At 45.0% G+C, this 11,371-nt stretch overlaps 2 protein-coding genes across 10 annotated transcripts in view; one reads left to right on the top strand and one right to left on the bottom strand.

Moving 5' to 3' along the window:
• The window catches only part of RPLP1 (ribosomal protein, large, P1), a 35,770-nt gene extending 34,740 nt beyond the window's left edge, over window positions 1–1,030 (top strand). Inside the window, exons 2-3 of the mRNA XM_009328420.1 lie at window positions 281–398; window positions 910–1,030. Coding sequence (XP_009326695.1) covers window positions 281–398; window positions 910–989 — 198 coding nt within the window. The 3' untranslated portion in view covers window positions 990–1,030. The remainder of the gene's footprint in view (window positions 1–280; window positions 399–909) is intronic.
• Window positions 1,031–2,367: 1,337 nt separating this feature from the next.
• The window catches only part of PTK2 (protein tyrosine kinase 2), a 212,688-nt gene continuing 203,684 nt past the window's right edge, over window positions 2,368–11,371 (bottom strand). For 6 of the 9 annotated variants that reach the window (XM_009328414.1, XM_009328412.1, XM_009328413.1 and 3 more), the window contains 6 exons: window positions 10,221–10,260; window positions 9,371–9,477; window positions 6,565–6,573; window positions 5,145–5,300; window positions 4,584–4,664; window positions 2,368–3,632 (listed from right to left, as the gene is read on the bottom strand). In XM_009328414.1, coding sequence (XP_009326689.1) covers window positions 3,420–3,632; window positions 4,584–4,664; window positions 5,145–5,300; window positions 6,565–6,573; window positions 9,371–9,477; window positions 10,221–10,260 — 606 coding nt within the window. In that variant the 3' untranslated portion in view covers window positions 2,368–3,419. The remainder of the gene's footprint in view (window positions 3,633–4,583; window positions 4,665–5,144; window positions 5,301–6,564; window positions 6,574–9,370; window positions 9,478–10,220; window positions 10,261–11,371) is intronic. The other 3 variants (XM_009328415.1, XM_009328410.1, XM_009328408.1) reach the window with 1 other exon arrangement.

An 11,371-nucleotide genomic window follows, 5' to 3' on the forward strand; every position in this document is an offset into this window, starting at 1 on the left:
CTCTGGGGGCAGCTCACAACCAAACGACGGCGACTTCCCGGCGGTGCCGACTTGGGCAGTAGACCCCTACGCGTTTAGCTTCGAAACGCTACGTTTAACAAACGTAAGAAGCGCTGAATTGCGGGGACTCCGCAGGGGGGAGTGAAGCAGGCTGCTGGTTTGTCACGCTGCGGTTTCATCCCTGCACTCATGGCGTGACTTAGCAGGCGTACCAGCCTGAAGGAAAGCTGCCTCGCGCACCCTGTGTTAACGAGGTTTTACTGCTGCTTGTTCTCCCTAGGCTCTAGCCAATATCGACATCGGCAGCCTCATCTGTAATGTAGGAGCTGGTGGTGGTGGTGCTCCAGCTGCAGCTGCTCCTGCTGGTGGTGCTGCGCCTGCGGGTGGTGCTGCCCCTGGTGAGTGGGCTTGTGTGTCCCCTGTAGTGATCTCCAGCTGGAAGAAATGCTTGATTAAAAACCTACCTGTTACCAGCTTGAGAGCCAGCCAGGCTCTTTCTCTTGCAATTTTAACGTGGTTTGTGCTTTGTAGTATGCGCGTGGGTGTTCTAGAGCCAAACAGACCTTCACCGTTTGAAGGGCTGGAATTGCACTTTCAGTCAGGGTACAGGATTAGTTATCTCAGAATTAAGACTGATCTTCCTGTCTATCATCCGGATCTCCTCGTGATGGCTAGAGGGGGGAGAGTGCCTGCTTTCTAGAGTTTCTCAGATTTGATAGGAATTAATTTTCAAGGCACAAAACCACTTCCCTAGTAGCGGAAGTACTATTCTCCCTGGGTTGTTAGCTTAGCTTGTTAGGATTGCTCAGGTCTTGCTTCTTCACATTACAGTCATTGTATATGAAGTCTCTTGTGGCATGTGACTTTTATGAGCTGATAAAGTAGAAAAATCCTTTCTTTTTTTTCTAGCTGAGGAGAAGAAAGAAGAGGAAAAGAAAGAAGAATCGGAGGAATCCGATGATGACATGGGCTTTGGTCTTTTTGACTAATGAGTTTTGTACCTGCCTGTAATAAAGAACACTTAAATGTACTCTTGTCTCTAACATGGACGCATGTGAAGGGGAGCGGATGAAGGGTGGCCAGGTTACCTGCAGGTACCGCAGCTGCTGTCATCGCGTGTTAATCTAGGGTTTTACAACTTCCCTTGTTGATTCTTCATACTCGCCATAGGTGTAGCACAGCAACAGTTAAGGCTCCTAATTGTATTCATAGTGTATGGACAAAGGTGGAATCACAGTGCACATGGGACGTGGTAACAGCTTGGCAGGTACAGGATGCGGTGTCACGTTTAGCGGAAGCGCTGTGACTTGGTTGGTACTGCAGGCAGGAGCTGCTTGTGCTGCAGCGTGTCCAGTTAGCGCTTCAGCAACAGTGCAGCTTCCAGTACCAGGTGAGTTAACCTGTTCAGGGGCAGCTAAAGGCCGTGGCACAGCAGGGACTGTGTGCATTTCACAGTGGAGGACAGTTGTTGAGCTGAAGAGTGGGGAAAAAGGCAGAAATTCCCAGCGGAAGGCCCTTGTTGGAGGCTAAAGCTGGGATACTGTTTATTCACGAGTAGGTATAATTTAAAAGCAGATTGAGTCTTGCAGCGCTAGGCACCAAGCCTAGGTTTGTAAGGTGTGTAAATTTTTTTGCCCTTCCAGAAAAAAAGTTAAGGAGCATCTCTGGAAACTGCTTTGAAGGGTGGGTGTGGAAGATTGTAAAAGTATGTATTTCTAAAATTACTTCTGAGCAGGACTTTTCCAGAGCAACTGAGCAAGGCAAGGGCTGTCTGTCTAATGTGTATTCTAAAATATTAAATGAAAACTATGCATTAGCAAAATGTTCTGGTGCGTAAGAAGGACTCTGAGGTTGTGTAGGAGGGGTTGTTCCACATCTAGACCAACAATGGATGCACTCTACACCTCATTCGTTTTTTGACAGATGCTGGCACCCATGGAGGAATGTAGTCTATGCAACCCCCTGCTGCTGCTGAGAGCTCTCCACTGAGCTTCCAAAACAGTTCCTGCAAACCACTCAACTACATTCCCCCACCCCTTCTTAAAGAAACCTTCCCCTAGGAAAACTGATTTTAAAAAGTCTAAAGGAATGTAAGGAGTGACACCAAGTAATTACAAGACACTTACACAGATGGTAACACTGTCTTGTTCCTGTGCTCCACAGTTGCGGGGGGGGGGGGGAACTGCTTTCTGGAAGACTACTTAAATCTTGGATTTCCTCCTTGGATGCCTACTGTTGCTCCGTAAGTCCTGCATAAGTGAATTCTTAAAAGCTTGTGGATTAGGGTAGGGGGAAAAACTCCAAGCAGAGAAAACTCACAGTGGTTTCCTCTGCAGTGCACGCACACACAGAAGAATATACCCAGAATTTCACCGGTAACACCTTTTTAATAGGTCAAAGTAACTGTACAGTTCATTATATTCTTCCTGAGAATAATTTATATCCCTCAACAGCAAAAAGGGAGTGTGGTTTTTATTTTAACAGAACAGATGGCATAACTGGAAAACCAAGGAAAATCTAATTACACTGCTCTACCGTAACTCCTCCCAGGCAAGATAGACAAAAGGATGGGTTAGTTAACTACAGTGGGTTTAAAATATTCAACATGGCTTTAATCTGTCTTTATAAATTATATAAAAAATGGGGGACATGAATGGTTACAGAACTCCTCTAAATGCAGCTCTGAATTGCTCTGGTACAAAGCAGCATTTTTGCTTCCAAGGAAAACAACGTTGCTACAAAAGAACTGGCACATTATTCTGGTGGAAAAGATGAGAGTTTTCAGTTGTGTTCTACAGCTAGTTCCAAACAAATGCTTCACACATTCACATAAAAGTAAAAGGCAGGAAGATGAAGAGGGCTTTAGTTTTGTCTTGAAATGACTGAAGTCTTGAAAATATAGCTTTTTATTCTTTCTCTGTAAATCGTGATTAGCATATTGCGACGTAAGTGTTCTAATAAAAAAATTCCAGTCTGGATAGTTCATATACTGTGGGCAAGAATTCTCAGCCCTGAGGTTTCCCCGAATTCTTCACTTCACAATATCTTTCTCTGATCTGTTAATCGGACAGTTCTGGCTCCGAGACTGTAACCCTGTGGCAGCTCTAGGCTAAGCGTGTCCCATGCGATGGTATAAAACCGAAGCGCGCTCCATAGCCGTGATTTCCCGAGGACTTCTGTACAAACTTCATTGTGTGATAATGCCACTTTCTGAATCCCAGACCAGCTTGGCTTTATGGTAAAAACTTGGTTAAGCTTTTGTAATGAGAGAGAACCAACAGCTGTCAGTCAGGTCTGCTGAAGCAAGAGGCGCTGGAAAGCCAGGACTACACTGGGTTAATCCTCACTGCTGGTGGAAGGTGAAATAACATCCTTTCGCAAGCAGAATTCTTAGGCTGATGAAGCTCTTCCCTCAGTACTTAGTGTGGTCTGGACTGACTGATCATTTTCAGTCTGGCTTGATCAATAACATCCAGCAAGTTTTTGGCATCCACAGCCAGAGCGTGAGCAGCCGTCAGCATTTGCTTTTTGTACTCCTGCTGCAGGCTGGTCATGACATACTGCTGTGCCAGTTTCATCTTGTTAATGAGCTCGGCCAAGTCCGAGTTCAGCAGCTTCTGTGCCATCTCAATCTGGAACAAGAAGATTCAGTCAACTCTGTTAAGTCGTTAGAAGCACTGCGCTCGTGACAGCGATACTACAGAGCAACGGCACTAGCCACCCTCAGCAGCCCCTGCTTGAGATTTCTGATTGAGGCTGGGGCTGTTTCTGTGGACGCCACGTGGAGCTGATGGAATTTTGGCACCTGCTGCTCTATGCTGTGTGGAGATCAAGAGCAGCCTTGTCAGCTGCTGAGCCGCCCACATGTAAACAGCACCGAGACCCAAATCACTGGTAAGGCATTTTAACCCAGGTCTAAGAATTCACACCTTTTTCTAGGTTTCCAGGTCCCTATTATCATCACCCTTTTTATTACTATTATTAAAGTAGCTCTAAAGCAGTAAAAAATAAAACGGGTCGAGAAGCCAGATACAGGTTACTTATAGCTAAAGTCAGGATGATTCTCCAAGATGGCACTTAAAAGAACCATTCTCTGGCTTTCTCATTATCGCACTCATTCAAGGTTTTGGAGGAAAACAGTTTTACTCATGAACTTCACTGAAAGATCTCAGTCACTTCTCATCCAGAACTAGGTTATTACGGGATATCTCATCAAAACCTTCCAGCTGCACCAAGCTATGCTCAATTACCTGTTTAATGACTTTGCGTGCGAGCTGTAGTTTAATGAAGGATTAAACTTGCACTAAGAAGTGCCGTGTAAGCACTGCTAACAGTTTTTATGTCAACTTCACATGTGCGTGTCGTATGCTCTTCAATTACATCCAGTTCGAATGTCTTCACTTAAGTCAATACAAGCCTACGTCAACACAGCAATCAGATTCTAATAAAATTAATTTCATGAAGAATTATAACCCAAGAGTTCACACTGCTTAGTGAGCCAAATCATGTCCAGATAGCTGTCCTGGCTGGGGCTAACTTGAAACATAATAGACTGAGCATCAGGTGAGGGGAGCTCTACATACCTCTCTGTGGGTGCTTGCAGGAAGCACGGGGAGGGTCTCATCTACTGTTGCCAGTAAGGTTCTTAACGCCAAACCAACCTCCTAAGAAAAAAAAAAAAAATTAAGAAAATAAAGTTTAACAACTTGCAGTGAATGGATGAGAGACTTGTAGCCGGAGTGCAGGAAGCAACCGATACACTTAATCCCTCATCTGGATAAGAAGGGAGTTAGAACAGGGCTGAGGGACTTTGAAAACCCCACTTGCAATTCCATGTTTCACCATCAAAACAAAATGCCAAATGGTTAATTTAAAAAAAAGGTCTTTTTAAAAAGTGAAATGTAGAGAAGATAGCGCACAACTCGCTGCCCCTGGATAAGCGCAGGCAAGCTGGGGAATAAAAGCACCGTTTCCCACAATACTGTTAACAGTATCCAACGCTCCAGCACTCTGACCACAAGTTACCCCGCCTGCACACATAAAAAGCTTTTCTAATTCCAATGTTCCAGAAAGTTTCTCCTGCGCCACTTGAAGACCTCATTCAGGAGAGAACTAAACACTGATTTTAGGAATCGCCTCCATACCTTCACCATAGGTACATACTCCTCTGGTGGAGCTGGCTGTATTTTACTGGACATTTCTATGACCGCTTTCACCAGCCCAGTTACATTCTCGTAGACTTTGTCGTTGGAGCGGTCCAGGTTGGCCGTAGGAGGAGGGCTGATTTCCTGCGGCTGAATCTGGAAGCAGAGAGGGGTTGTTTAACCTCCTGTGCCCAGCAGATGGGGCTCAGCAACTTCCCAACCGCCGGGAAGGTCTCATATTTGCAACAGCCCCCCACCCGGTCCCGCTGGGTCCCCTGTCCTGGCTGAGCACACTCACTCCTGGATCTGAAGGAAGTTTCCTTTAGTTCTGACTGAATCTGATCTGTGAAATGACACTGGGGAATTTTTACCAGGATTTCCCTGAAGAGCTTCCAGTACTTCCCACAACAGAGAAGAAAATAATTTGAGGAACGAGGAGTACAGAGTACTTGACACGTCTAAGTGGTTCACTACTGATGGACAAGTTCCACTGCTAAGGCAACAGGTTTCAGGTCCCTCATTCGAGAAAGTTGTTTTGTGCTCCAAAACAATGTCAGAGTACACAGTTAACATACTGATACGGTAAAGAGAGAATATTATTGTTTTGTTAGTGAAAATTCACAGCAGATTAACAAAAATGGTGTCACCAGTACAGGTGGGAAACACTGAATGTTTTCATACCGTTTGTTTCCAATAGATCAGAAAAAAAACAATAGGATAAAAATCCTGTAGTCCTTACTCAAGCAAAACTTCCACTGAGTCAGATCTGTCCAGAGTTAAATCCCAACACAGACCAAAATAATCCTGGGTCAGAAAAGAAACAAACTTTGAAAACTTCCTCTGTAAGGTCCCCAGTATCTCTGCTCCTGAACTGTAAAACTACAAGCATCCCAGTTCCCCACAGCTCTTCACTGCCACAGGATGCGCAAGCAACCACTCAGTGGGAGCAGAAGGTTAAAAAATTGCTTATTTCCTACTGGTCGCGCAGTGGCCATCCACCCTGGTGATCTGAGATGGCTCATGGCGTTTCAGCCCACCACACTGGGTTACTACTGGTTCTTACAACTGGTCCCAGCTACAGAGATGTTTCACTGGAAGCACCCGAGATACTACCCCGATGAAACTATAAAATACTTGGATGAAACTTTGGCTAAGGAAGGAGTGCAGGATTTAGTGCATGGTGATTCCATTTTTTTGCGTTTCACCAAGTGGGTACTGGCAACTATTACAGAGATTCAATCTAGTGTATTGATCAGAAAATACCTTAGGAAAAAGAACATTGTCATTGCCTCAATCACCAGTGAAAAGCTGTGATTCTAATTGGTTTCAGCAACCGAGAAGTTAAACAGTCATCTGGCAAAGTCGCATGCAAAGACATTTTGGAATAGGGCACGTACACACACGCTCACGCACTGCTTACCCTCCATGGCTATGGTTGAGCAGAATGTGGGGGAAGGTTAAAGAAATTTACCAAAAGAAGGGAAAAAAGAAAAACAATATTAATAAAACGGACTAAAACAACACCAAACAAAAAACCAAACCAAAACCAAAACATGTGTAGCAATAAGAGACCAGTTAAAAAGCCTGCAACAAAAATGCATCCTCAACAGTATCGGCAATCACTCATGTTAGCTCTTGGTCCATCTGTTATGGAAGCACCGTGTGCTGACGACCTGCTGTGCACCCGCGTAGGAAGTGGAAGTATTTGCCATGCACCCATGCTTACTTTTTACTAAACACATGGGGAAGAGATCATGCAAAGCTTGACAGGAGCAAGCCAGTCTGGCGAGCAGCAAAGTGGTGAATGGAGTAGAGGGCCTCTACGGTGGGAAACAACGTGTCCTGTGCAACCCTGGTCCCTTTACACAATCAATCAATAGATTTAAGAAAATGTTGTATTCGTCTTTCGGAAACTTTTTTTTCCCTTTAGAAAAGTCATGATAGCAAATACACGGTTATCTAACCGTGCAGCTCCTGTTTGCGATGACTAATCGCAGTCGTCATTAAGAACTACCAAGAACCCATGCTAGATGGATTATACCCAACCCATTTAATTCCTACAGCCAAGCCCTAACATTTCAAAAGTACGGACATCTGTGTTTCTTAACACTCAATTTTTTTTTGTTCATACCCAACATCAACACCATTGCTCTGCGGACTATGATGTCAGGAGTTTCTTTGTGTGCACTGGCTGACTTTGCCCCAGCAAGTAACACAAGCCCATGTATTTCCTGGTGCATGCCCTAAAGGCTCCTGAGGGCAAGCAGGAGGATTCAAATCCTCTTATTTCAATTTGTATTCTGCAGAAAAGGGAGACTGAAATGGGAGTCTGAAAAGGGTGTACAGAAAAGGGAGTCTGAAATGAACCCCAGAAGCATCTTCAGTTTAGGACTGCAGACATTAACAAAGCTATACGCTCTTAAAAAATGATGGGATGTTTTCTTGAAGAGGCATAAACCAATCCAATTTCAAGAAACTCTTGACAGAAAGAACAAAATCAGCCCTTCTTTTCTACTGAAGAAGCTATTTAGTACACGAATCTTGTTCACTTGTTATTACTGATGACTTTGCTCAGGTTGGTTTGCTGTCAAAAGGATGTATTTCAGAAAACATTTTTCACGTTCCAGTATCAGCATTTAGAAATGAAATTATAGAGAAGCCAAGTTTATTAACACATATGTTACTGCTTTTTGACATTTTCTGAGGCTTGGGAGCTCCAAAAGCACTGGCATCAGTTTATAATAAATAATCCCGCTCAAATCCGCCACTGCTGTCTATTTATGCTGATTCTTAAACATTCCAATAATCTCAGAACAAGAGACCAAGAGTGAGACAGGCAGGCAGTGGCTGAGATCCATTTGTGCTAAACATATTGCTTTGATGGCAAATTTTGAATTTCAGGGTCAGGTGAACTCGATTTTTTCTGTATTTTCTTAAACCACCTAAAAGAAATGTCGCTTATCACAATAGCTGTGTCTACCACAACATGGATTCCCATTCTTTACTACAGGCTTGGCACGGCTTAGGGTAGCAGGAGGTTCTCCCTCCATGAGGAGCTGTACTATTAGCACTAGCTGTTGTATTACAGTAGGGATTGCCCCGGTGTATTCGCAGAAGCCTGTCCTCTAACACAGACCCCATCCTTCTCCTCTTGGGAAATAGACGGAGCACAAATACGTCACCTGCCTGGGTGCTACCAATGGCATCAACTGACAGAATGGGAGCAGCAGCAGGAGTGATCCTGCTTTAAGGCTCTGGTCAGTAATACTGCCGCCTGACCAACAACCTTTGTGGAGGGGTATTTGTCTAGCTGCAAAGGTTGTGAAATAATAAAACAGTGATGTGTATAGATCAGCTGCATTTCTGTTCAAGTATTACTGATGGAGAATTCCCAACCACTCTTCTATCTAGCTGCTGGAAACTGCTAGCATCAGAAAAAGTTCCACTGGTTCCCCTTGGGAAGCCCTGAGGTCACTCAGGTTTCTGCTTCCTGAAGATTAGAAAGGTAAAGGAGTCCCAAAGGAAGGGAACAACACCTAGAGGCATGATTTTAAAACTGACATACTACAGAGCAGTTCCATTGACACCAACTAGACCAGGGGAGAGGACCCCGTGTTTCACAGCACTCTGCAACTTCTCTCTGCTAGAAAACCATAAAGTTTCATTTTTGGCTTTATTGCCTATTTACTGGAGATGAAACAACACGTTAGAAAGTACCTCAATCACAGGTCAGACAGCCCATTTCCCCTCTCCCCTTGTTCCTCAGAGCTAGCAGGGTTTTAGGAGTCTTGGTGCTGCAGCAAGAGCTTTTTGGAGCACCACAGTTCAGACATGACTCACTTCTCCGTGACCGAGGACAGCAGACTTTGGTACTACCTGACTAACTGGGAACCCTGGGTGTGCTCCTTCCTGCCAAACAAAGCTGCTGAGCAGGGAGGCTGAGTCCATACGGGAGATCTCATATGGTCTTCAAACTAGAAATAAGCTCAACTGGGAAAGGTTCTAGGTGAGGAACATGCTGAATCACAGTAATGGAGGATATGAGCCTACCAGTTAACTCCCCACCTCCCTGGAGAGCTGCCAGTGCATGTTTGCCCCATGACATTTACTTGGGATGTTTAGTCGCTTTTGCTTTCCATGGTCTCTACTGCAGGAACAGCAAACTACCTCAGAGTGGTAACGTTTCATTTTCTGAAGCATATTTCATGTGACACTGAGCAATGTACCTTCACGCCTTCGTTGTAGCTGTCCACAGGGCTGTTCAGGCTTGCAAGGCTGCCCAAATGGCTGGGGGCTCCAGGGCGGGGAGGTTTCTTTGGTGGAGCTGCATGATCTGGTTAACAAAACAATTTGCATTTTAGAGGACCAACATATCAGATGGACCTGCATAATTTTGGTCTGTCAACACTACAAAGGCTACACGTGCTTTACTGTACCAGCAGAGGAGATGTACATCTTAACATGTCTTACAGTAAATCTACTGTTTGTAGGAGCTACACTTTAATCTGTATTTCTACTGAAGAAGTGCAGACAGAAAAGGTTGTGGAATTCATCAAGTTTTCCTGCTATTATGAGAACATGGCTGTTTCAGTAAGATACTTTGCAAATCCCTTTGTGGGGCAACTGCTACTCATCTCAGTACAACTACCCCAGACAGACCTGAGAGGCACTCACCCCTTCGTACCGCAGCCGAGTGCCACACATGCTGCGTATGTCTGGGAAAATTGGACTACTTCATGGCAGAAATCCTGGGTGTGATTCACTTTGAGAAACCTAAATTTAAGTGTCTACTTCTGTTTTACATGTCTGAACTCCACATACGGTGAAGTCCTACACCGTGACTCAGCTTCCTCTGTAGATACTTCCTGCCTGTTGATGAAACACTTTCTCGGCTTTGCTGACTACTTCTCTGGGGACTGCACGGGGAATTTAAACACATAGTGCACCGAAACACCTATGTGTAGTTATCTGGCATTGAATCCACCCCTTGTATGGGCAAAACCCTTGGTTCACTACTGCTGCTAGAAGACTTGTAATCAAGGATTCAAGATGACAGTATATGAATTTACTGCTTACCTGGTTTACCCACAGGCTGATATATGTGCTGGTTACCAGCCTATAAAATAAAATATACATTTAGACTAGTTATTACAGTGCTCTCAACTTTCATCAGCACAATCTCAAACACCAAGAGTAGCCAGTTCTCAGCACATTTCCCAACAGTTAAAAATACATCCCTATTCACTATCACTAGCTAAGCTCCTAACTACAGGTATCTTATGCCGTAAGAAAAGAATTTTCATTTATTTTGTATCGCTCACAACAGCCCTGGCCTCTACATTACAGTTTATCCTTCATTATTAATAAAATGTGGTGGTATATTCACAATCATTTTTAGTCTGTATTCAGAGATCAAACTGTAGAAGCCACGGTGGTGCAGAAATGGCCGTGCAACTATTAGAAGACTAAGGTATTTCTGCACTACTGAATGGTTTCCATAATGGGAACAGATTTCTAAGCTGGTTTACTTTTTGGTTTTGTTGCAAAGCTCTTAGTCAAGGTCAATTTGCTTATTCATCTGGAAGTATTTAATAATAGATTGAAGTGACTTTCCTTGGTAATTATATTCATACAACCTTCATGCCAACCTCAGTCGCTGAGGCGAGCAGCTCCAGTGCTGGCACAATCGGCAGCGGTGCACTCCAGCGCAGTGCACAGGGGGATTTCCTAAACTGGGGAAACCTCAGGGGAACCAAGATACCCACCAGGAGCCCGCAGCTCGCGCCACAGCGGCTGAGGAGACCTGGTGCCAGGAGCAACAGCAGCCAAGCCCCCACAGGTATAAAAGAAATCCCTGGGGAGTGCTAGTGACCAGGGTGGGCAAACAGGGTGTCATGCGGCAGTTCATGGACAGGGTGTGCTGGAAAGGCATGCAGGAAGGGCACTGTAACTCTGCCAGCTTGACCAGGGAGCAATGGTATCCACCCGGCAGAAAGCCATGGCCTCTTTAAGCTCTGCACCCACCACGACTGACGCAGCTCCCCAGACAGAGCTCTGGTGGGAACATGCTACCACCCAGGTGTCAGGCTGCAGGGTGTGCCCTGCTCTTACACCAGTACCGGACGGCAGCAGTGAGCGCACCTGTGGGAGGTGCGCCCAGGGAGAGGAACTCCTCTGCTTAGTGACAGAGCTCCAGGAGGAGGTGAGTGGGTTGAGGAGAATCGGGG

Source organism: Pygoscelis adeliae, unplaced genomic scaffold, assembly GCF_000699105.1.
Source record: "Pygoscelis adeliae isolate BGI_AS28 unplaced genomic scaffold, ASM69910v1 Scaffold457, whole genome shotgun sequence".
In the NCBI taxonomy this organism is placed as follows: Eukaryota; Metazoa; Chordata; class Aves; order Sphenisciformes; family Spheniscidae; genus Pygoscelis; species Pygoscelis adeliae.